The 22,806-nt window shown below is 39.8% G+C and overlaps 1 protein-coding gene across 1 annotated transcript; it reads right to left on the minus strand.

Annotated features, from left to right (window-relative positions):
• Nucleotides 1-2,236: 2,236 nt before the first annotated feature.
• On the minus strand, nt 2,237-22,805 carry dgkaa (diacylglycerol kinase, alpha a). The gene is made up of 25 exons (XM_044352627.1): nt 22,643-22,805; nt 20,601-20,887; nt 12,722-12,821; nt 12,317-12,393; nt 10,954-11,083; nt 10,676-10,750; nt 10,541-10,590; nt 10,377-10,451; nt 9,930-10,046; nt 8,627-8,744; nt 8,318-8,406; nt 8,118-8,237; nt 7,391-7,489; nt 7,063-7,149; nt 6,819-6,892; nt 6,663-6,737; nt 6,453-6,538; nt 6,244-6,333; nt 5,942-6,102; nt 5,767-5,831; nt 5,327-5,417; nt 5,008-5,194; nt 3,733-3,850; nt 3,441-3,501; nt 2,237-3,298 (listed from the first exon to the last, which is right to left on the minus strand). Exons 3-25 carry the CDS (start codon nt 12,795-12,797, stop codon nt 3,218-3,220), a joined length of 2,202 nt encoding a protein of 733 aa, XP_044208562.1. The 5' UTR covers nt 12,798-12,821; nt 20,601-20,887; nt 22,643-22,805; the 3' UTR covers nt 2,237-3,217.
• Nucleotide 22,806: the final 1 nt, after the last annotated feature.

Genomic DNA, 22,806 nt, shown 5'->3' on the forward strand with positions numbered 1-22,806 from the left:
CAAATTAGAGCCGTGCTGCATTCATGTACACCTCGGGTGTTCCTGTTTCAAATGTAGGAAGCAGTGTTTTTGGTGTCGCCCACGCAGCAGATCCTTTACTTAGGTAAAAGTACAAATAAAGCAATGTAAAAAATATTCCATTACAAGTGAAAGAAAATTCTACCTCCTAAAAGTACATATTCGCTGCAAAATGTACCGAAAGTATTACAGTAAAAGTAGTGGTTTGGTCCCTCTGACTGATATATTATTATATATGACATCATTAGATTATTAATACTGAAGCATCAGTGTTAGAGCAGCATGTTACTGTTTCTGCTGAAGGTGGAGCTAGTTTGAACTACTTTATATACAGTTAGCTAGTTTAGTCCAGTGGTTCCCAACGTAGGGGTCGGGCCCCTCCAAAGGGTCACCAGATAAATCTGAGGGGTCGTGAGTGGATTAATGGGAGAAGAAAGAAGAAAAAACAAAGTTCTGAGACATAAATATGTTTTCAGCTTTTGGACTTTTTCTCTAATCTTTGATTTTTGGTGAAATATTGGATCATTTGAACATTTATTGAAATGAAACCATGTGAGAAGTTTTGAGGGAAAAATCACTATTTGGTGGAGCTGTTAACAACTCATAGACATCTGAAATGTGACTCGACTACACACTACTTTTTGTAAGACGTCAAAAGCCAAAAAGGTTGGAGGTTTCATCTTTAACAATGTGTTGTATTTTAAAAGCTTGTTATATTATCCATTGTGTCAAATCTTCATCTGAAAAGTAACTAAAGCTGTCAGATAAATGTAGTGGAGTAGAAAGTACAATACTTCCCTCTGAAATGTAGTGGAGTGGTAGTATAAAGTAGCATCAAATGGAAATACTCAAGTACAAGTACCTCAAAATTATATGTGAGTTAATGTACTTAGTTACTGTTATTGGGTTCAAGAGGGTCTGAATAATCTTCCAATCAACCCAGAGGGATCTCAACATTCAGCTGTACGAATTTGGATCAGGGAAATGACAGCAAATCCCACAAATAGGTGACCGCTACAAAATTATTCTCACAAGGCATGTAATCATCAGAGTTTATATTATAAGTATAAATGTGATTGTGTTGAGTTCAGTGAACAGAAATCCCTCCACAGACATAAAAGACTTTGTTGAGTTCCCACAACCAAATGGGATTTCCATCTCTAATTTATCCTAAGTAATAATATAGTGTAATAATAATAATTTTTCATGACAATTCAACTTAATTCCACTTTCATCCTTGTTAAAGAAAACCTTTTCTCTCAGTGAAATGACAGGTTTAAGCCCCCAGACATATTTTAAGATATATAAAAATACTATGCTTTGAATAATACAGTGTGTCTGACATGGTTTTTCCACAAAAAATGTTACATCTACTCCTTTTCCCTCTTTGAAAAGAGTCTGTGAATATACATCTCCTACTTCACTGTAAAGTCCATTCTCACTGTATGTGCACTGGAGGCGTCCAAGTTTCCACATCACACTTGTGTAAGTTGAATATTCGACCAGGTTTGGCTTCCAGAGTAGTTGTTATGTCACAACTCATGCATCATAAACTCAGATTTAAGGTGACCACAGAGAAACCTTCTCCCTTAAGCGGATGAACGCGAAAACAGCCTTTTTGCGTCAAACTCTGCACATGCACGATTCTACACAGTGAAGACCAAAGTGAAGCAACAATAAGTAAAACTACGAAAACTAGAATGGATGGTGAAAATTCACAGGAACTGAGCTGCACTGTTGCACAAAATTTGACAAATATGACAACATTTTTTTTAAAAAAAAAAAGGGATCTTACTTCATGTGCAAAAAGCTGATGCAAAGTTTCAAAAGGTGACGAAAATGTGATCACGTCAGTACTCGAGAATAGTCCCACGGCATTTGAAAGCAGCATTTGTTGCACTTCATTAACCTTTTATTATAATTAGTCAGAAATACTCCAACTAATCTAATAAGTGGTGCGTGTTAAAAGGAACTCTGATTTAAAAAAAAACACTTTGATCACTAGAAGAGTTCAGTTATAAAGTAATTATTAATTTCAATGTAAGGTAAAGTCTTAAAGAGGCAGAGAAGACTTGTCTGGAGTCAGTGGAGCAGATCATGTTGCAACCGTCTGTGGCGACAGACTAAAAAGAGAATGACGCCCCCTTGTGATGGAAAAATAATCTACCACATAATATATGAAACATGACTGAACGTTGAAATAAAGTATACAAGACACTGAGGTCCAGATGATTTATTAGAATCTTTACACATTGTGTTATCTCAGGCATATTTTACCGTAACATCCTCCTGATATACTGACATGATATGACATTTAAATAAGGATTACATATATTTTAACACATCTGAACCGATAATTTCAAATCCAACTCATCACTAATTTATAAGTTAGAAGTGAACACCTCAGCTTTCTATGCCAAACAAAAGGTACAGCAGAGGCTTTCTGCCCTCACACACATACACACACACACACACACACATGCACGCACACATACACACACACAGGAACAGCAGAATAGACAGACTGCTGCAGCCTGATCAACATGCAGCACTTTTTTGGCAATGATTTTCCTGTTACTGTTCCCCAAAAACACTTTCAAGTATCCTCTGAAATGTAAGAAAAAAAAAAGTAAGATTACTTCAGCCACAATCTGAGATTTAATCTCATCCATCCTTCGCCCCCAAACTGACGAGAACACATATAGTATATCGCAGCATCTCTAAAACTTTACAGCCACAACAAAACAGCAATACTACATGGTCTATGTCCAAAGTGCACGCCTAACACAGCGCTCTGTATGTCTTCTACCAAAGCCATAACCATGAAGAACAGATCGTAAAGGCACACGAAGATTACAGTTTGTCTTTTAGCGTGATATTCACTTTACTTTAACCTAATTTTAAGTTCCTACAGAAGCATTGACACAACGAGTGTTGAGTATTTGATAAAAACACTGAATAAATTTGGTCAAAATCATTTTTGCCATGATACAAACATATCTTACCACACAGTTTGTTTTCATACACTGCCATGCGTCGGTTATGTGTTATAGGGATGCCTTGAAGCAGTTATCCTTACTTTGACTGTTACAATGCGGTTATTTCTACAACACACACATTCAAACTGATTTAATATATAAAAAAAAGTGTCAGTCTATACAATAAACAAGTGCACGTAGATGCTTCTGAGCAGTTGTTTTCATTTGTAGTTGAAGAAGCCAGAAGATTTGGCCTGAGGAGCCATCAACATACTGGCCTGGTTCTTGTGTGTGATGTGAATCTGAAAAGAAAATATACCACATAGTAAAATTAAAACATTTTTCACACATTTTAGGGAGCCATTTAGGAAGCTTTAATATTTAATTACTGGTCTGCACCGAGGCAGCCATGGTGTCTCGTTTCAGTGTCTGTGCGGTAATTACCGTGCAGGGAGGCTGCATCCACGGCTCTCCATCTATCTGCATCGGTAATGCTTTCTTCGTCCTGAGGGGAAAGTAGTGCAGGATCAACAACACGCATCAGGTAACAACATCAATGACCCTCGTGTAATTAAAATACCAAAAGGAAAGCCAATGAATGTAATTACTGTCATGTAAAGAGCCAGCTAAGCATCATCTTTAGCTGGTGATCAGAGTCAATTTCAAGCCGTTGTCGGAATTGAGAGCCCAAAGGCTCGACAAGTCTGAACTTGTCCGTGTGGTGGTTTTTTCTCACCTGATGGTGATCTGTGATGTTTTCGCTAGCCTCACTGCACTCTTGAGGCCCGTGTAAATCTGTCCCATCTCCATGGCTCCTTCAAGGCCGACCACCTCTAATCGGCGGTCGCAGAGATCTGAAAAGAACAGATAAACATCCAGCGCACAGAGAGGGAACATTGATCAGAACAAAACACAAACATCAGTCACCTATCAACCTGCAGAGACTTCTCTCTGCAGCTTCCCTTGGCTTTACAGAGCTTTATACAGAGTTTCTGCTCATTGTTTTGGTGTCCAGCTGCAACTTTACTGTTTTGGTTCACTCTCAGGGCTCTGATAGTGTTGTTTTTGGCTGCAGTGGTTAGCTGTTTTTCAGAGGAAAAGCTCTAAAAACACACTGTACACCACCAAATCAGTGCCAAATGGCAAACAGACACAGTTAGTGACTAGCTGGTGAACATAGTGGAACATTTAGCAGCTAAAGAACAAAGATATTTCCCTCAGGAGTTGATAGAAATCAAAAACAGAGCTAAAGGAGAGTGAATATTGGACTTAAATTCACCAGGTTGACAGAAACACGATTCCAAATAAATGATAATGTTAATCTGTAGCTGCTGGATGTGACTCTTTCTCAATGTTGTGTTCATAACTTGTTTCCGCTGCCCTCAAGTGGCCAAAAAAATATCAGTCTTTAAAGATTTAAGGAAACATGCACATAGAACAAAACAAAACAAAGGAAACTGAAATTGCAGCTTCAAGTTGAAAACACATTCACCAATTTGACGTCTCATATGCAGTAAAATGAAATGCTTTGCAAGTACAGACAACACAACCGAATACAGAAGTACAATGAAATGGACTTCCTAGTGTACATTTCTGTATTTGGTTGTGTTTTCTAGTTTTTGGTCATGCTGCATGTGTGTTATGAAGATGATTCTCTTCATTTTATTGTATTTTGTCTATTTCCATGTGTTTAATGGGGTTACAGTCTAGTACACTATGTTCACCAGTTAACTGTTAACTTTATCGGTGAGTCATTTGGTGCTGGGCAGGTAGTGTAAAGTCGGTTTAACAGAGCTTTTAACAGGGATGACTAGACAAAAAAAGTGAGATAAAGGAAGCTAAATGGCTCTGTAGTGCTTAGGGGAACTCCATAATTACAAGCGACCCCTTTCACATCACACATAGTCACTTGTTCAACTGTTAATATAAAAAAATATTGATTAGTGCAGCTTTAAATCAGACTTCTGATAATCTCACATACACACCGGTCTGAAGGTTAAAGACAATATACCTTGGGAGGTCACTTTCAGGATTTCTGGGTCGACAATCACCTCAGGCTCCTCCTGACTCGTCAGCCCCTTAGTGTCCCCTTTTTTGGTCTCACCCCAAAGGTTTGAGCCGCCGTGCATGCTGGGAATGTTTAGGACCGCAACCCCCTCTAGAGACAGGCCACTGAGATCAAGTGGAGTACCGCAGCACTGAGGACAGAAGAGAGAGAGACACACAAAGGTAGCATCAGTGCTGTATGTGTGAAAAAGTCTTTCATCACAATACATAAACTGTTCAAACACAAAATGCACACATGCAATGTTGGTAACGATTTTTCTCACCTCAATCGTTAGACTTTCGTTCAGTTTCTTGCAGGAAGCAGAGATGGTTTCTGAAGTGGCGAATTCAAAATACCACAGTTTGTTCTTCATTCTGCAGTCATAAAAAAAAAAAGTACGTCTATAAGGTTTACGTGATGTTTCATTTTCACAGGACATTTTCTCTTTTTAGCACACACAGTTCATCAGAAGGAGGAGGAGTAGAGTCGCAACACTCGCTGCCACAGACATCTGTTGTCGCCACCTGCATCCAGTTTTTTTCAGCTATGAAAAAAAAATTCATCAACTGAAGTAAAAAAGAAGACAAAAAAAGGAAATAATGTTTCTCAGCTTCTACTTTGTCGTTGGAGTGAATCTGTCAGAGTTATGATAATGAAACTATACTGTATGTTATAACTAAGAGTGGGATATTCTTAGCTGTTATATGTGTTTTACATGTGTACCTGCTGTTGAATTTCTGGGGATGTTTCTCCCTCATTGTGTGAAACCGGTGGGCAATGGAGGCATCCTGTCAACATAACAAAAACAGAGCAATGATCCAAAAGGTCAAAGTGACACAAAAGCTGAAGAATAAACATTTCCTCTGGTAGGATATCATGTATTTCTAGGGAAACTCACAACTCCAATAGAGAAGTAGTTGTTGATGATTTCATATGGCACTGGGTCACCCTTCTCCTCATTCTCGTCTGTGATGACCTGCACACTCCAGCGGTCCATCAACACCTGGGAGCTCCCCTCAATGTCTTTAAGAATACGACTCAGATCCACGCCGTCATATCCTGGCAAAATGTAAAAATAAAACATGATTTTCATCTGCATGAATGCAACAAACATACAGAAACAGCATCAGAGGATATGCAAAAAACTGTTTCAGTATTGTCTCAAAATAGGGAAACAATCCACCTATCTTCATTTCTCACCTCCTCCCCATCGCAGACATCTTGCGAGGTCATTTCCTGTGCCCAGAGGAAGCACAGCAACAGGTGGCCGTACCAACAGATTGGCTTTGTCTAATCACACAAAGAGGAAAAAGGGGAGGAAAAAGGAAATGCGTCAGTGATTTTCACCAGAATCACACCGTGTAGACGCTCCAATGCGTCTTTTACGGTACTTGATCCAACAGTCTCACCTATCGCATCTAGAATCCAGCCAACTGTGCCGTCTCCCCCGCACACCAAGATCCTGTAGTCCTGCAGATTTCTGAAAAAACTCAGTCTGGAAAAAACAAAGATGATGGATGAACTATTACAGCAGGGCATGATACAGAGCCTAACTAAATATTTAGGACAAATTAGTCTGAAATAATCTTAGATCCGTGTATTTTATACCAATCACTCACCCAGGTCCAGGTCCGCCATTTGAAAGGTTGTATACCTGCCGTGGATTCAGTAAATACTGAAATTTACGCAGGACTCTGAAATACATAAAACCAGGCTAAAAATGTGCATGTGTAAGACATATATTTCTCCATGAGTGTAACTGTGTTTGGACTCACCTTTCTCCCTGCTTGCCACCGCTTTTAGGATTGACAAACACTAGAAGAGGATGGGTGCTTGGCACAGGGCTGATCTGTTCAAAGATAAACAAAAATATATATAAAACAGTTGTATAACAGAAAACAAGTATTTATACTGAGTTTACTGTACATTTTTCTGAACAAAGGAATCTGCCTACTCAGATTTCAAGCTATAAATATTCAGCAGAGATAAAAAAAAAGCCTTCATTGTGCAGGAAAGTACCTGCAGCACTTGTCCATCAGGAGTAGTATTGAGCTCGCTCTCGTCTGTTGAGCCTGAGCAGCCGTTCTTCACATTGTTTGGTCTCTCCTTTAGGGAATAAAACAAAGGCAGAGATTGAGTAAACCTGAGAAAATCTAATAGGTTTTCTTGCCTTTTGAGGACAGAGAAAAAATATCCACACACTGTACCTGTCAATATGTCACACAGGTGAGAAGGGTTTACCAACAACAAGAAACAGCCCTGAGCTGATGTTGTGTTTTGCGTTGGCGTGACAGGCAGTGTTTGTACTGTACATGTGCTTGAGATGTGCCCGGGGATAACTCTGTACCTTTATAACAGGATATATTGCCCATGGAGGCAGGATATGGTCTCTGAGCAGCCCACATGAGCACTCTGTTGGTTCTTGTTCTGCGCATTCATCATGACGCTGTGAAACACCAACAGTGACACGTTACGTAAACGTCCGGCACAACAGAGATGACAACTGACAGGATCCAAATGTATCTTTCTGAAAGTTTTTTTTTTTTTTTTTTTCATATTTCTGCTTCATTAAGTGCTCACAGTGGAAAGAAACAGGACAAGTAGGAGAGAGGAGGGTGTCGAACATCAAACATCCCCCAACCAGAACCAGAACAAAAGCATCATGAGTACATGGTTTCTACTTGGGCCACAATGCCTTATAGCCAAAATGCACATTTTCCCTCAATACTTAGAAACTAAATGAGATAAAATAATATTGATCCCAAGAAACCAGAAAGGTGGATATGAACATGATACAAATAAAGAGAGAAAAAGTAATAATAATAATATAAATATACTATACACATAACCAAAAACAGATCAAAGTTAGAGTGCTATATGCAGTACATTACCCTGACCAGTGGAGCATAAACATTTGTGCAAAATCAATAGTGCAATTATCTTAAATCCAGATCAAAGTGGCATACTAGATAGCAGTAGATGCAGTTTGACTGGAATACATATGAGTAGAAATATAATTGAAAGTATAACTGTATATTCCTTAAAGTCAGTCACAAACTATGATGTTTCCTCACCATACTATGGCACCACACACAGTGTTTGCCCGTTAAACCTTGGAGGCTCTTGATCTTCTTCTGGCATTTATCACACTTCCTAGAGTCGCAGTTCCCGCTCACCCAGTCGTGTGTCGGAACCTGAAATGTGGGATAAAACAGTCTTACACCAACGTACACGCAGGATGAAGGTTAATGTTGTCGTGTAGACGCTGGCATACCCCTGTTTCTTTCTTTGACTTCACATAAGTCTTGGTGCAAGGTGCAGGGTTCCTGTTGGCGCAGCGTCCGTGGACTGTGTATTTGCAACCTTTAACAATGGGAACACATAACACAGCTGTCATATGATGTCATTGCCATACATTAATATAAATCTCCCTCTCAAAATAAAAGCTGACAGATGAGTATTTATCTAAAAAGGATCCTCTAATTCTCAGTTATGACAGTAATTACAGTATAATGCAGTTTATAATTTCAGTGATTAAATTGCGCAGCAATATCTCCCTCTCCTGGTGAGTTCAGGTACTCACAGGTGCAGCAGAGTCCCTGCTTCCTCAGACCCAGCAGCATGCTCTGGCAAACGTTGCAGTAAACAGGCTTGTTGAAATGTTTCATCCTCCAAAGGTGCTGTCCGTCCTTCTGGGTCATCTGGTCGGTGCAGGGAGGCAATGCAAGAAAGAGAAGTATATCACGGTCTAAGATCTTTGTGATTGCGCAACTATGTTTGCATTTGGAAAAACAGAGAGTTGTTAAGCATACAGGAAGGCCTTCCTATGCTAAATGTTTGTAGTTTAGTAGACTTATATCTGTTTGTTTTTTTTATTTAAATTTGGATCAAACAACACAGACCTTCCTGTAAAACGTACTGTGGCAAAGGCGAGTATTTCACAGTTGTTTTTAACACCCACTCATGACTAGCCTTGCCTTAATGAGATTGCTGATTATGCAGTATGTAGTGGCTCTACATATCATGACATGCTGTGCAGCACCGTGGATATTCAAATCAACACTGACTATAATCTCAAATTCTCAACTCAAGATTATTAAGGATTGCTTTCAATCCTTTAATGGGGCGATCAGTACTCTTGTCCAGATTACGGACTGAAAAGCTTTCTTTCAAACATGATGCATCATCCTGTCGCTTACTGCTCGAGACATAGCGGGCAGCCCTAGCAGCAGCACACAGCAACTGTGAGGGGGCTGAATTCATGCACCCCAGGCTTCAAATGTCCATTGGTGGCTGTAAATAGCCTGAGGGGAAGTCCCTAGCATTGTTGTAGAGGCCAAACCCAGTGACAGAGTTTAGTTCGTGGTTTTAGATTGCGACTTACTGACAATAAATGACTTTTACGTTCCTGGCAACACATTACAAACGCCCATAACACAAAACTGATCTGTCCTTGATGCAGGCAAGAACAGATCAGGTATGTGTACAACCAATATTTATATTATTAATTTCTTTAGTATATAAATATATTCTACACTATAAATATAGTGTATTAGCTCAAAGATTTCTATTTTGTGCCAGCACTTCGTTAAATGTGGGCACAGATAGTGCAGAGTAAATGGAAAACACTAAAGCACTGCGGAGCTTGCATGAGGGGAGATGACATTACCACACCCTGTAATCCTGAGTCGGCAAAACGGCCGCATATATGAGGAGGAGGCAAAGGACAGGAGAGGCACGCAAGGCCAGAGTTTCACAAGAGCAGTAAAAGTAGGTTTTACCACTTTGTTAGACACCTGCTGTAAAAATGAAATATCTATAATCTGAGCGAGGCTTTCGGGGCCAACACTTGATGAAACTGTGAAATAAATGCTGCTTTAATGTACCTTCAGACCCAGCAAGACCAGCAAGGGAACGTTGTTCATGCCTCCCTCCACCCATTCCTCCAGAGACACCGTGCCGCTGCTGTCAGCATCAATTGCTGTCATCATGTCCTTCAGGACCTGATGAAATGACATTTGGTTGTTATTATCCAATCAGCGCGCACATTTCTCTCACCTATATAGGCCATATGTTTTCTGAAGCTGTTCATGCGTGGGAATTTGTGGCTTTTGCTGGTGCAGAGATGCTTATCATTTTACTAACCCTGGCAAATGAGTTACAAGCGCTGCCATACAATGTCCATAACGTCGTAAAACATATCTTGTGCAAACAAATTTGTCGTTTTGTATGTACGATTACTATATCTTGATGATTTAAAGTGCAGTTTGAGGGCAGGTTTTCACGTGTTTCAAGGAAGTTTATATTTCAGAGCAGAGCATTCTGGGACTTACCGGCCTGAGCTCTGACACATCCCATCCGAGGTATTCTGCAGCGTGCATCATCTGAGCAATAATCCTATCCACTTCCTGTTAGTAAAAAGTAACAAAACACTTCAGTATTGTGCTTGACAATGATACGTACTGTACTCTACAATCACATGTTCTTTACAACTTACAGAGCTGTCGAGGACTCCGTTGCCATCTCTGTCATAGAGCTTGAAAGCAACTAAAGAGAGGGGAAATGAAAGTGGAAGTGCTGGACCAAGTCATTACTCAAATTATTTTGAGCAGAAATGAAACAACGGACTCACACTCCAGTTTATCCCTGGGCTGGCCATCCTCCAGCAGAGAGAAGTAACATGAAACATCCTTCAGAAAGACCTCCTCTACAGGAGAGAAGGAGGAGAGAGAGAGGAGGGGGGGGGGGGCTGTGAATACTATGGTTACTATATCTGCACAAACACTACTGCGCAGGCATGTGGTGATAAATGAATGTATGCCAAATAGGCCATGGTGTAAATTGATAAAGGTCTGCTGCAAAGTAGCGTGGAGGCAGTGAGTTGTGTTAATACGTGGTGTATAATCTCACTGGCGCAGTCTTCCTGGGTGGGTTCAGAGTTTTGGAAGGAGCAGAAGAGTCGCTGGCAGAGATCCACAGGGAAGTCCTCCACGTCTAAATAAGTCTTCAGGAACAGACGAAAGCCTTCTTCATTGATGCACTGGAAAAGGAAATGAATGGGAGAGACGTATTTGGTTTGCAGTGGTTTTGTGAAATGTGTAATTAAATATCTGCAGAGTCTGAGTGTGTGGTGCATACATAACAATTGCACACAGGCACTTCTGCATTTTTTAGATTCACCTACTGTGAAAATAAAGGAAGATGACGCATTGGAGATCACGTTGTCGCAACCGTGTGAAAATTTTGGATCTGACGAGTGTTTCTCATTAACTTAGAAAAACACACTTCAAAGGCCAAAGACTTTTCTCAGGCTGTGAAGAGACGTTTAATCTATCATTTACGAGTGAATAAACAACTGTAAATCTGTCTCCAAAATTGGAGCAGTTCTAACGTTTCTTGTGACGATGACATGCAACAAAAAACAAGCACTTGGTTCAAGATTTCAGTCCATCTGTCTGACCTGGTATCCGTGCTTCTCACATGACTGTATGCTGTAGGGCTAACAAGCAGTACTCCCTTGATAATGGTGAACCACAAACCCATTTCTTGTTGACATAACTCCATTCTCTGTTTGATACCCTGCAGAGCTGCCCTAGTAATAAATAATGTCACTGCATGGCAGCCGGACCACCAAAAGAAAAGAAAAAAAAAAGAGGCAAACAAGAGTGAGCGTGAGGGAACGGCATCATTATTCTGCATTTACAGCAAATATTGTCGATGTCCTGTGTATTTTACAAGCTATTAACTGTTTCTTTATGACAGTGTTTGTATTTATCATAAAAACCAACATTTCCCCCCAGTTATCAAATCAAAAATGTATATAGCCATAGTAATCCATCAGAAATAACTACAATTGCTTCCTGTACCCATTAGTTGGCAGTTAGTCACTGATGTACAGTATTGTAAAGATCTTTTTTCAATCACATTTGAGCTTACACTGCATGAAGCAGCCAGCACACTGTTCAGCAAGGCCTTGCTGCGTGGGCAAAAATAAGGAGATAATTTACATTTGCAACCTCGGTTGGATGCCGTTGAAGATATTTCTTGCGGACGGCTTAGTCAACATGATCGATGGGTTTGAATCTAATTAATCAGCGTAGGACAATTAATAACTGCGTAATACGCATAAATCACATGCTCATTTCTCACTAAACTGCTCCAGTGAGACCTATAATTCAGCTTAGTTATGTGCCTTGTAGCTGACATCACTGTGAGTGAGTTTTGGAGCAGCAGACCTGATGGTGGAAAAAAGCAGGACACACCGTCCCCTCACCTCTCCGTGTCTGTGCCGGGCCAGACTGCCATCTGCATCAAATTCCCTCAGCACGTCTTTCACCTTCAAGCTGCAGTCTGGAAGCAAAGACACACAGGTCACACAGGGATACACATGTACTTGAGGGTCATTCACAAACATTAATTTTTTTTTTTACATAAATCCATACCGACATTTCTGAAACATGATGAATATAGATTTATCTGAAGAACGACAGAATATGTGTGTGCTTTATTTGCAAAAAAACAGAATGTGGTAGACTGTCACCTCTTCTAGATATGAGAAATATGAGCAAGTGTAAATGAATGTGTATGTGTGGGTGGAAGTGGAAGTGGAGAGAGGGGGGGGGGGGCGTTAAGCGCTGAGAAAGCTGCCTGCCCGCCTGCCCGCCTTGTCTGTACTCACATTCAATGTACTGCTGTAGCTGGATAAAGTCGACAGGGTTCAGTTCCTTCACCTCTGGGTTTGTGGGGGTGGACATGGTGCCTGCTTCTGCACGAACTGCCTGTGCACAGACAGGAGGAACAGTGAGATGTAGACGGAAAGAAAAGAGAAGGTGGGTGCACATTAGCCTGCTTCTGAGTAAAAGAATAAAAAGCAAGGCTGCGAGCGAAAGATAGCATCTTTCATCTCGAAAAAATCCATGATTGTAGACAGAGAGCATACATACTCATCATCTCAACATCTAAACTTTGAGTGACTCAGACGCAAGTAAGAACATTCAGGACATCTGCAGGACATGTGAAATTAAAGATGTTTGTGGCTAACCATCATATATCATAACACAGTGACTCGTGTTCATAAACTCACAATGTTTACTCAACGTGTCTAAAAGTGATAAAGTTGTTGAAGACAAGATGCTCAAACATTTTTGTATACTGTATCTATGTTTCACATCTCTCACCATCATTAACATTCAAAACTGGGCCAAAACTCTGGTAGAAATGATGTCAGGCTAAAGGTACCCATGATACTTCCACTCAAGGGATTCTCTGCACCCAAAATCTTTTTCCATATACTCACTGGCCCATATCTGATTAATAAAAAATAAGATACAGAGAGTTTAGTTTTGAACAAAAGGGCGCGATGAAGTGTTAAATTACAGAGATAAACAATAAGAACTTTCGGGGAGGCCGAAAAAAAGAAACTGGACTGTCAAGGGACCTCCCCTCCAAACAAAAGGAAGAGACTTAAATGTCATACACGGCTGAAAGTGAGCATGAAATTTAAACCTGACACAGAGAAGGATGGCGTCTGGACGAACATTTGGTGGAATACTTTTATCAGAAACAAACATGCTGTTATCACATAATGGAAGGATATTCCTTAATGACGGGAAAACAAACAGACAAATGTATGGTTAATTAATCATTGAAGGAAGGGGAGGAACTACCTAATGGAGAGGAGAACGTTGCCATACTGACATCCTGTGTGATGTTGCTTTGGTAGATGCGTGCCGATGAAATGGTGCAATAGGAAGTATAACAATAGATCAATACAGAATTTGAAGAATGCCTAATGCAGTTGATAATCAATATGTTTTGCAATTATGCTAGCTAAGAAATGTGATCTTTCCAGATAAGTGTTGAAGCAATGACAGTAGATGAAGCCTCAGATATGGACGCTTCTGCAAAGAGGCTACAAATTCTAAAAAACGTGTGATGCTTCACACATATCTTCAACCCGCCAGCACAGATCTGAACAATCACTGCAGTTTCAGGGTGGAGACATAAGATTAGTGTCAAAGATTCAGTATCTGACTAAATGTGAAATATGGTCACAATCTCCATTTCTGTTCCTGAGTAATGGTGTTGAATAAAGGCCATAAACATGTTTTTGCAGAACATTATGATGTCACAGTGAAGTTGACATTTGACCTTTTGGATATAAAATGTCATCATTTCATCATTTTGTCCTTATTAGACATGTGTGTGAAACTTTGTCATAATTAGCGTATGAATTCTTGAGTTATGGCCATGTTTTGCTATGTTTGACCTTTGACCACCAAATTCTAATTAGTGAGTGATTATTGAGTCCAAGCGGACGTTTCTGTCAACTTTGAGGAAATTCCCTCAAGGCGTTCCTGTGATATCGCTCCAGCCACATCTGTTGCCGGTGTGGAGGCGTAAAAATTGTGTTAAAGAGACCATGTAATTTTGAAGATAAAATAAGTTATCCCACTTACAAATAAACATTTAAGTTAATAAAAAAGGAAATCCACCCATAATCTATTTCATATTCTCAAGGGTTTTTTTTTTTTTTGCTAATGTCTTACTTGGTCTGGTATGACCAGTAAGTTATGGTGCCTCATGTTAAGCAAACTTAAGCAAACTTATATTAAAGACTCTATTACACTATGTACACAATATTTTACTATTTATATTGACAGCGCTGTCAACTTAAACAAACAACTTCACATCAAAGTTTTAATTCAAATGTTGCTGATTGGTGCACAGAAATATGTGACATCACCGATTTCCAGCGAAGCCCCACCCACTTCAAACAAGCGAGAAGAAAACAAGAAAAACAAAGAGTCCACAGCCGTGCTAGCGGCTCTGTGAGGCTATATATCATCGTGCTGACATGCTCACAGCAATAATACAAACACGTTTAGCAAGTTCAATGTTTATCATGTTCACCATGTTGATTTATTGTCTTAATATTTATGTACATTTGCAAAAGTACAGCTGAGGCTGGAGGGATTATCATGAGTTTTGCAGGTATTTGGTTATAACCGAAAGTATTAGACAAAATGAAATTTCGACCATGGTTGACTGGATGGAAAGTCATGAGATCAAAGTTATTACAATTCATTCTCTGAGGACCATGAATGTGTGAACCAAATTTCACAGCAATCTAATAGGCATCTTATTTCAATAAAGTACCAAAATAGTCACCTCATGGTGGTGCTAGAGTAAAAGTCAGAGGATCACCAAGGTTGTTAGAATATATTGTCTGGGAACCATGAATATCTGCACCAAATTTTGTGCAAGTTGCAGTATAAGTGAAATCCTTGACCTGCTGGTGGCATTAGAGGCAACATCAGAGCATCGCCGCCACCGTTAGAATATTTCCTCCAGGGACGTTGGTGGACTGAAACTGCCAGACCTGGAGCTAAGCTGCTAGCATTGGCTAACAACAAGTAAGGAACTCTCTCATTTGAAATAAAGAAAACTGTTCCAACTTTGACAATATATTTTATATTTATGTAGGACCACATCGCTCATAGTAACAAGTAAAATGAGATGTTTCAGGGCCTACAATAGCAGACTTTTGGCTTAAAACCAAGTATCGTGTTGTGATTCTGGTAGTTTCCCACTTAAAAATATGATTGTTAATGAGGAAACTGTGAGAAGAAAGAGTTTAAAATATAATAAATAAACATATTGAACCTGGTTTAATAGTTTTAAAGAGTTAAACACTGTAAATCCAATCTTCCATGTGGAGGACTATTCTCTCATCAGCTATAGAAACACAAAACTACAGCAAATAAAAGACTGTGTGGTGGTTTTCAGTCCCGGATGATGAATACGACATTACCGTAATAGTGTCACACCGTTGTCCATAGGTGTGATCACACATTTGAGTGCAGCCAGTGTAGGTATCTGTGACGGCTGCCTGCACTGAACAGAAAATCATAGAAGAACAAAGAACAAACTGAGAAAAGGAAATTAAATCATCTGAAATAACACCTACTTGCTTTCGATGGACTGTGAAAGGTTCACACTGTCCTCACTTAATTCTCTCAAAAGGTCAGCAGCGTTGCCTAGCAGTTTTGTTTATGCAGCCGATCAGGTGGGCCACGACAGCAAAGTGACACATGAAGGAATCATGAAAAGAGAAAAGCTACTGATCGCCTGATTGGAGCCAGAGCACTTTATTCTAAAAAAAAAAAAATCTCATGACTCCCTCTTCAAACACCTATAAATAGGCTTCAGAGGTGTCACATAAAACACATCTATTATTTTAGATAACTCCTGGGTGTTGTTTTTTTTCTGCTTTCCACAGGAGCGTGATGTCCTGAGCATCATCATTTCTATTTTGTCTCCTCACCAGCTGAGTATCATCATCATTATTGTCTGGTCCAACATGATCTCGAGCCAATCTGAGTAATCTGATTCCTCGCTTCCTGATTAGATAATGATTTGCATGCACGACGCAGAGTGGGAATCAGAACCAGTCAGAGCACATAGCACAGGAAGAGGCATTCCCTACACTTAAGAGGAAAAGATAGGAGTAGAGTAATATATCCCGTGACTCCACTCTCAAACACTGGATGGAGTTTTGAAAAAGCAACGGCACCATCTAAATGAGCTTACTGAGGCAGGTATGAATATTTCAGGAGGTTTCAGGAATGTCTGAGGCTTCTAAGTCTTAATACAAACCATGTGACCGACTGCTTCTGGCCTGATTCTCGATAAGGTCACATTGCTGCGCTGAAGTTAAAAGGTAGATGGTTTATGAGGGAACTGTTTATGTCGCTTTAGAGAAACATTTATGCGGTAGAGACGTGTTGAGTCGACATGAGAGGGATTTAAACGTGAGCTAACAGGAGTCACGTAGCCATCATTCAGAGTAATTTACTTTGGTTCGCTCCACTGAAAGATAGAAGAGATAGAATTCTGTTTGAACAAAATGTCGCTCCGTATATTCAGTGCAGAATTTATAGTGCAGCACGTGTTATGAGCAGAAACGCACAAGAGCTACAGCCTTCTGGCTCTAAGTGGGGCCACCAGTGGTTCTTCAAATAAGAGAAAAGAGCAATTTAAATGTTAAAAGTGGTTCTTCAAGCAGCAACAGCTTATGAAAGCAACATCTACTCCCCCATAAACCTCTGAAAAGAACCTCTGCTTTTGCTTCTGACCACTCAAATGAAAAACACCAAACAAAAACTGCACCAACAACTGCTTTAGAAAAAAAAAAATTACACGGTGAAATAACCGGAGAATTAGAGTGGACAGCTCAGTTGGCATTTTCATTCACACATGCTGTGTGTTTTATTATGTACCTTTAATTTCTTGATATAAAACTGTCAACAACTCATAAAACAATCTCTTTAAAAGAAGCATTTCAAGGTATACTTGGGGATGACCTTTTTCCATGCAGGCTAATGTTTGTGCAAGCTGTCATAACGCCCACGCCTTGTGTCAAGGAAATCTGCTGTTTTGCAACATTTGCAGGGTGCAAGCCATTGACTCCGTCATTCTGTGGTTGGAAAACACTGCGTAGGTTCTCTGAACAGAGAGTGAAGTCTGCATCTAATCTTGAGCATTTGTTTTTCTCCAGAAACTATGACAATTCTCTTACTGAAGTGTGTACAGATTGCATTAGGTTAACAGAGGGGGGAGGACGGACATGCTCGGTTGCTATGGAAAGTGTTTCCCTCCATCAGCTGCTCCCCCGTCAGAGCGCTGCCACGGGTGACTAACAGGTAGGAGGAGGCACAGAGAGGGAGGCAGCCAGCACAGGGAAGGGGGGAGCCCAGTCTGTAACTGTTGAGTCTTTCCCCTCCAGCTCCACCTCCACCCACGCCATGAGCCTCGTTTGGCCTTCTGAGCCAGAGGCCACGCTCTAAATTGCATTCTACATGCAGATGCTACTGTGACTCATTGCCTGAACAGGGGAATACTCCCTTACTATAAATACACAGTTTGCTCAACGGGTCACTTTACAGGCTGAGCCAGAAGTTACAAGCCGCAAGTTATATTTTACTGACTTAGTGGAACTATCAAAGAGAAAAAAAGGAAAAGGGCACTTTTTAACTTTTATGTATCCCTAGAGCTACAGTCTGTAACCACTACTTCCCCTGGTTGTTTCACCTTTTCGCTTTAGTTCAGTATAGTATCAGTGTGGTGCTGCCAAGTAGAATGAGGTTATGCATACAGTAATATAGTCCATGAAAGGGTTTTTTTCTTTGGATAGATGATCTGGATAGCGTAAGATTTATCGGTTGAATAAGACTGTTGCGTAATAATGTAAAAAAGGAAGGTCTCATGTAATGTTTAATTGTAATACTGGAAGAATTGAATGCTATGTAAACTACACCAGTGTGTAGGAAGACTGGAGATATTGAACACAATAAACATGGATTGTAAATGAGACAAAAGCACTTAAATAAAAAAAAAAACCAAAAGACATTCACCACGGTATGAATCACAGATTTCTTGGAAAATGTAGGCGAGGCTTTTTTTTTTTTTTTCTTCACTCTGCGGCTTCAAAGTGAGGACTGCCCATCACTCTGAGTTCAGACTTGAATGCGACTTATATAATAGCTTTTTTTTTTTTTTCCTGTGGAGGCAGCCTTGTAGAACACCATGCTGCTCTCCAAAATAAAAAAAAAAACACAACAAAACCTCAAACCTGCCCAGACTTGTGAGGGTGCCTGCTGCCATACAACAACCACATTGCTTTTATGGCGTAAATGTTTGCATGTATCGGGGAGTCTCGACTGGTTTGGCCACAGATTGATCCGCAAGTGAAAATGAAAGATTAAATGTCACATTTTTCAGTGTTTTCGATGATGCGATCTAAAAATGCAATCACGTAGTAATCTCAGCTATTATGCCACTAATCTCCAGGGATCTGGGGCTCTTCAGAAAGACCGAAAAATATAAATAATTAGATTGGCTAATGTGAGTAATTACGAGAATAAGAATGAGACTAACAGAAGGAGAACAAGTGAGATTATAAATTCCAGGATTTGTGATTCAAGCTGCCCTGTGGAAAAGTCCAATCACTTCCATGACGTGATAATAACGTATTGAATCAGCTATGGAAGTTTAGCAGATGATAGTCATTCATACAGGATTTAAACAGACTCACGGCAATAATATAATAAAGGAAGTGATGGCTAAATAGAAGATAGCACTGCTGTATTTAGAGAAGTGAAACAGTTCATAAACAAACGGTCATACCATTTCTCTGAGCACTCCATAACGCAACAGCTAACATAACACAAACTAATCTGATATCACAAAATGGGTTGAATTCTAGTTCATTTACAGCCTCTAGCTTCTGATCTAAACATTAACAATGAGCCAACTGACCTGACTACAGTATTGATTGCCTGTGACTGAAAACTCTCTCGCAGCTACAAAACAAACAAATACTAATGAGACCAGACGAGATCAGCTTTTAAACAACCAGCTCATAATGACTACACATATATGGGAAATAAGCTCCTCTGAAACTGAGACTTCAGGCAAAAAAGAGAAAAAAGAAAAAGGGGAGGAAATGCAGATTTGACTAAGTATCAAGACTTTCCTGTATGTTTTGTTTTGCCAGTAGCATGAGAGCGGAAAGTCACCATTTGCAGTGAGATGACAGTGAAAGGGAAGTGTTGTAGTAAACAATGATCACACACACACACACACACACACACACACACACACACAGCAGTGACAGTGCCCACCAACGCCCACCCTCATCTCCTTCGCACCATGGAGGATTTTACTATCCCAGAACTGACAAAACACAGGGAAACCCCCTCTCTGATGTGTTATCTACACCTATTCTGATTGAGCTTTCACTGTCTCCACCGTGTCCTGCAACAATCTCAGATGGGAGTCACTCTGATAAAAATGATAACACTACTGCTGCTCAATGTACAAAGCTGTCTTGACAAGTTTAAACATTGATTAACTGTTTATTTGGATCCCCATTAGCCACTACAAAGGTAGCAGCTACTCTTCCTGGGGTTTATACAAATTAAACAAATAGTGGTTTAGTGCTTTACACCACAGTATCCTCAGATATGACACCCCAAATAGTTTAAATGCCTCTTACTACTCCGGCGTCTCTATTCTGACAGATGAATTGCTCAATTCTCTAAATAGCCCAGACTAAGTGAAGGGTTCCCTCGCAGGTAACTTAAGTAGCCTGACATTATAATGTTATGACACAACTGCAAAAAGGGAGCTGAAAGGATGTTTATAAGGATTAAAGAGGAGGCAGAGAAGTGTGCATTTAAATGCAATAACCCTGCTGGTTATTACCCGGTTGAGTGTATGACTCTGTTATCAACACACGACTATCCGCAGCACTCACTTTCAAAAAAACAAAACAACCCATGCAAAGATTGAAAGCCGTCAGTTACCTCATGCATCTCCTCGGATTTTTACATTTCTTGACAAGGGCACAAAAGATATGAGGCTAAAATTATCCACCCCCCCTCCCCTTCTCCGTATTTCACTGTCCGTTCTCTGGCTGCAAAAAGCCGTCCAGAGCTGCACTGCAAACTTCAATCAATACGCCTCTTACTGTTTGTTTTTGTAGGTTTATTTACCTTCCTATCGCCGCTCCGTCGTTAAGTCTTAATGGAAACCGTCTCGGTGCAGCTCAACAGCCGGTCAAAAATCCTGCTTTCCGATGCGAAGGAAAGTGGCCGTTAACTTTAAATGGAGGCGGCAGCAGCAGCAGCAGCAGCGGCGGCAGCAGGTCGACGGACTGGAAGCAGTGAAGTAGTGCAGTGCTGAGACTGACTGAGCAGATCCCTCCTGTCAAGCACCGCCTCAGCTGCTCTGCACCCTCTTTGCTAACCAATACACACACGTTACACCAGCGTGCACACATCTGCAAAGTTGTGAGATAATGCTCGTTAGGTTTATGCAGCTGTGCTAGCTGAGCTATTATCATTCTGCCCACTTAGAGAAAATCAATGTAACGTGCACTATATGTTGCTAGAGCTTTTACAGTGATGGAAGAAGTATTCAGATTATTTATTTAAGTGAAAGTACTAATACAGTAATGTAAATATACTCCAATATAAGTGAAATTCCTGCATGAAAAATCCTACTTAAGTAAAAGTACGGTATAAGTATCAAGTAGTACAAGTATCAGTAGCAAAATGTAAAGTATTGCAGTAAAAGTAGTGGTTTGGTTCCTCTGACTGATATATTATTATATATATGACATCATTAGATTATTAATACTGAAGCATCAGTGTTAGAGCAGCATGTTACTTTTGTAGCTGCTGGATGTGGAGCTAGTTTGAACTACTTTATATACAGTTTGCTAGTTTAGTCCAGTGGTTCCTAACCTAGGGGTCTGGCCCCTCCAAAAGGTCACCAGATAAATCTGAGGGGTCGTGAGATGATTATGGGAGAGGAAAGAAGAAAAAACAAAGTTCTGATACACAAATCTGTTTTCAATTTTTGGACTTTTTCTCTTATATTTGATTGTTGGTGGAATATTGGATTATTTGAACATTTCCTGTAATGAAACCAGGAAGTTTAGAGAGAAGCTCTTAACAACTCGAGACTTCTGAAAATGCGACCCTGACTAAAACTGCTTGTTGTAAGATATCAAAAACCACAAAGGTTAGAAACCATTGGTTTCATCTTTAGCACTTTACTTTAGCATACTCAAGTAAAGTACAAGTACCTCAAAACTGTGGTTAAGTACAGTGCTTGAGTAAATGTACATTCTATCACTGTGCTTTTAATAAACTAAGGGCCATAAAGTGTTTTTGTTGCAGGTAATAAATGAACACTCCTGCACTTTATTAGGAACACTTGTGCAATCTAATGAAATCCAATACAACAGCTCTGCCAGAAATTCTACTTCTTGTTTATTATTGAGGTCGTAGTGGGTGGTGGTGGTTTACTGGAGTGCATTATATTGAGAATATTGAAAAGTTCCCAATATTTTGCTCACTCCATTAACATTCATGAAGGGGAGCAAAATAACAATATGTCAGACAGACAAAAGACCAGAAAGTAAGCAACTAGCAAAGGTGATGGAAAGACATGAACAAATTTGATAAGAATTTCTGATACGAACGATCCATGAATGATAAGAATGTGTTATAAAAATAACACATACCAGGATGTCTCATTTTTCCCTGATAAGGAGCGTACAGCTGTATCTGGAGGAATGACTGGAATATTTTTAATCTGTTAACTTTATCCAAATGTAAACTACAGCCCCACTAATAAAATTCAAAGCACAACATTGAAACCTGCTGTAAATGATTGACAGATATTTGAATATAGGTATTAACATGATTGTTTGCTTATGCTGTTAAAGAGTTGTTGACCTCAGTTTCACCGAGCCTATTAGCAAACACAAAATGCACATTTTTCATCTACAAGTCAAACTTGTCAACTCGACTTCACCATAAGTCAGTTTTACTCTGTTATATCCCAAACATTGATATAAAATAAGGAGATTTGTTTTTAAGATTAAAGACTGATTGGTCCATCTATGATCTATAAAACCCTCACAGATGCCATAGAGCTTTAATTTACCACTAGTCCTGTACACAAGATGTTTTAGCTAAGTAAATTCACTTTCTTTGTGGTATTTTATATATTATGTATAACTTACGTGTTTGGGTATCAAGCTAGCTGCCATAACTGCCACAACCTCCTAAAATATGAATAAAAACACCGTCCATTATTTTCCCATATTGTTATACCTTAGTGTTTAGGCTATAGCTAACGTTAGCTACCATGATTACTAACAAAAAATAAATAAACACTGACAATAGA

This window comes from Thunnus albacares, chromosome 5 (genome assembly GCF_914725855.1).
Source record: "Thunnus albacares chromosome 5, fThuAlb1.1, whole genome shotgun sequence".
In the NCBI taxonomy this organism is placed as follows: Eukaryota; Metazoa; Chordata; class Actinopteri; order Scombriformes; family Scombridae; genus Thunnus; species Thunnus albacares.

Coding starts and splice junctions, on each gene's coding strand:
- dgkaa (XM_044352627.1), bottom strand. CDS start 12,797: ATGTCCACCCCCACAAACCCAGAGGTGAAGGAACTGAACCCTGTCGAC. Junction 6,539..6,662: donor AATGGCGGACCTGGACCTGG/GTGAGTGATTGG, acceptor TGTTTTTTCCAG/ACTGAGTTTTTTCAGAAATC. Junction 3,299..3,440: donor GGATGCAGCCTCCCTGCACG/GTAATTACCGCA, acceptor TTTTCTTTTCAG/ATTCACATCACACACAAGAA.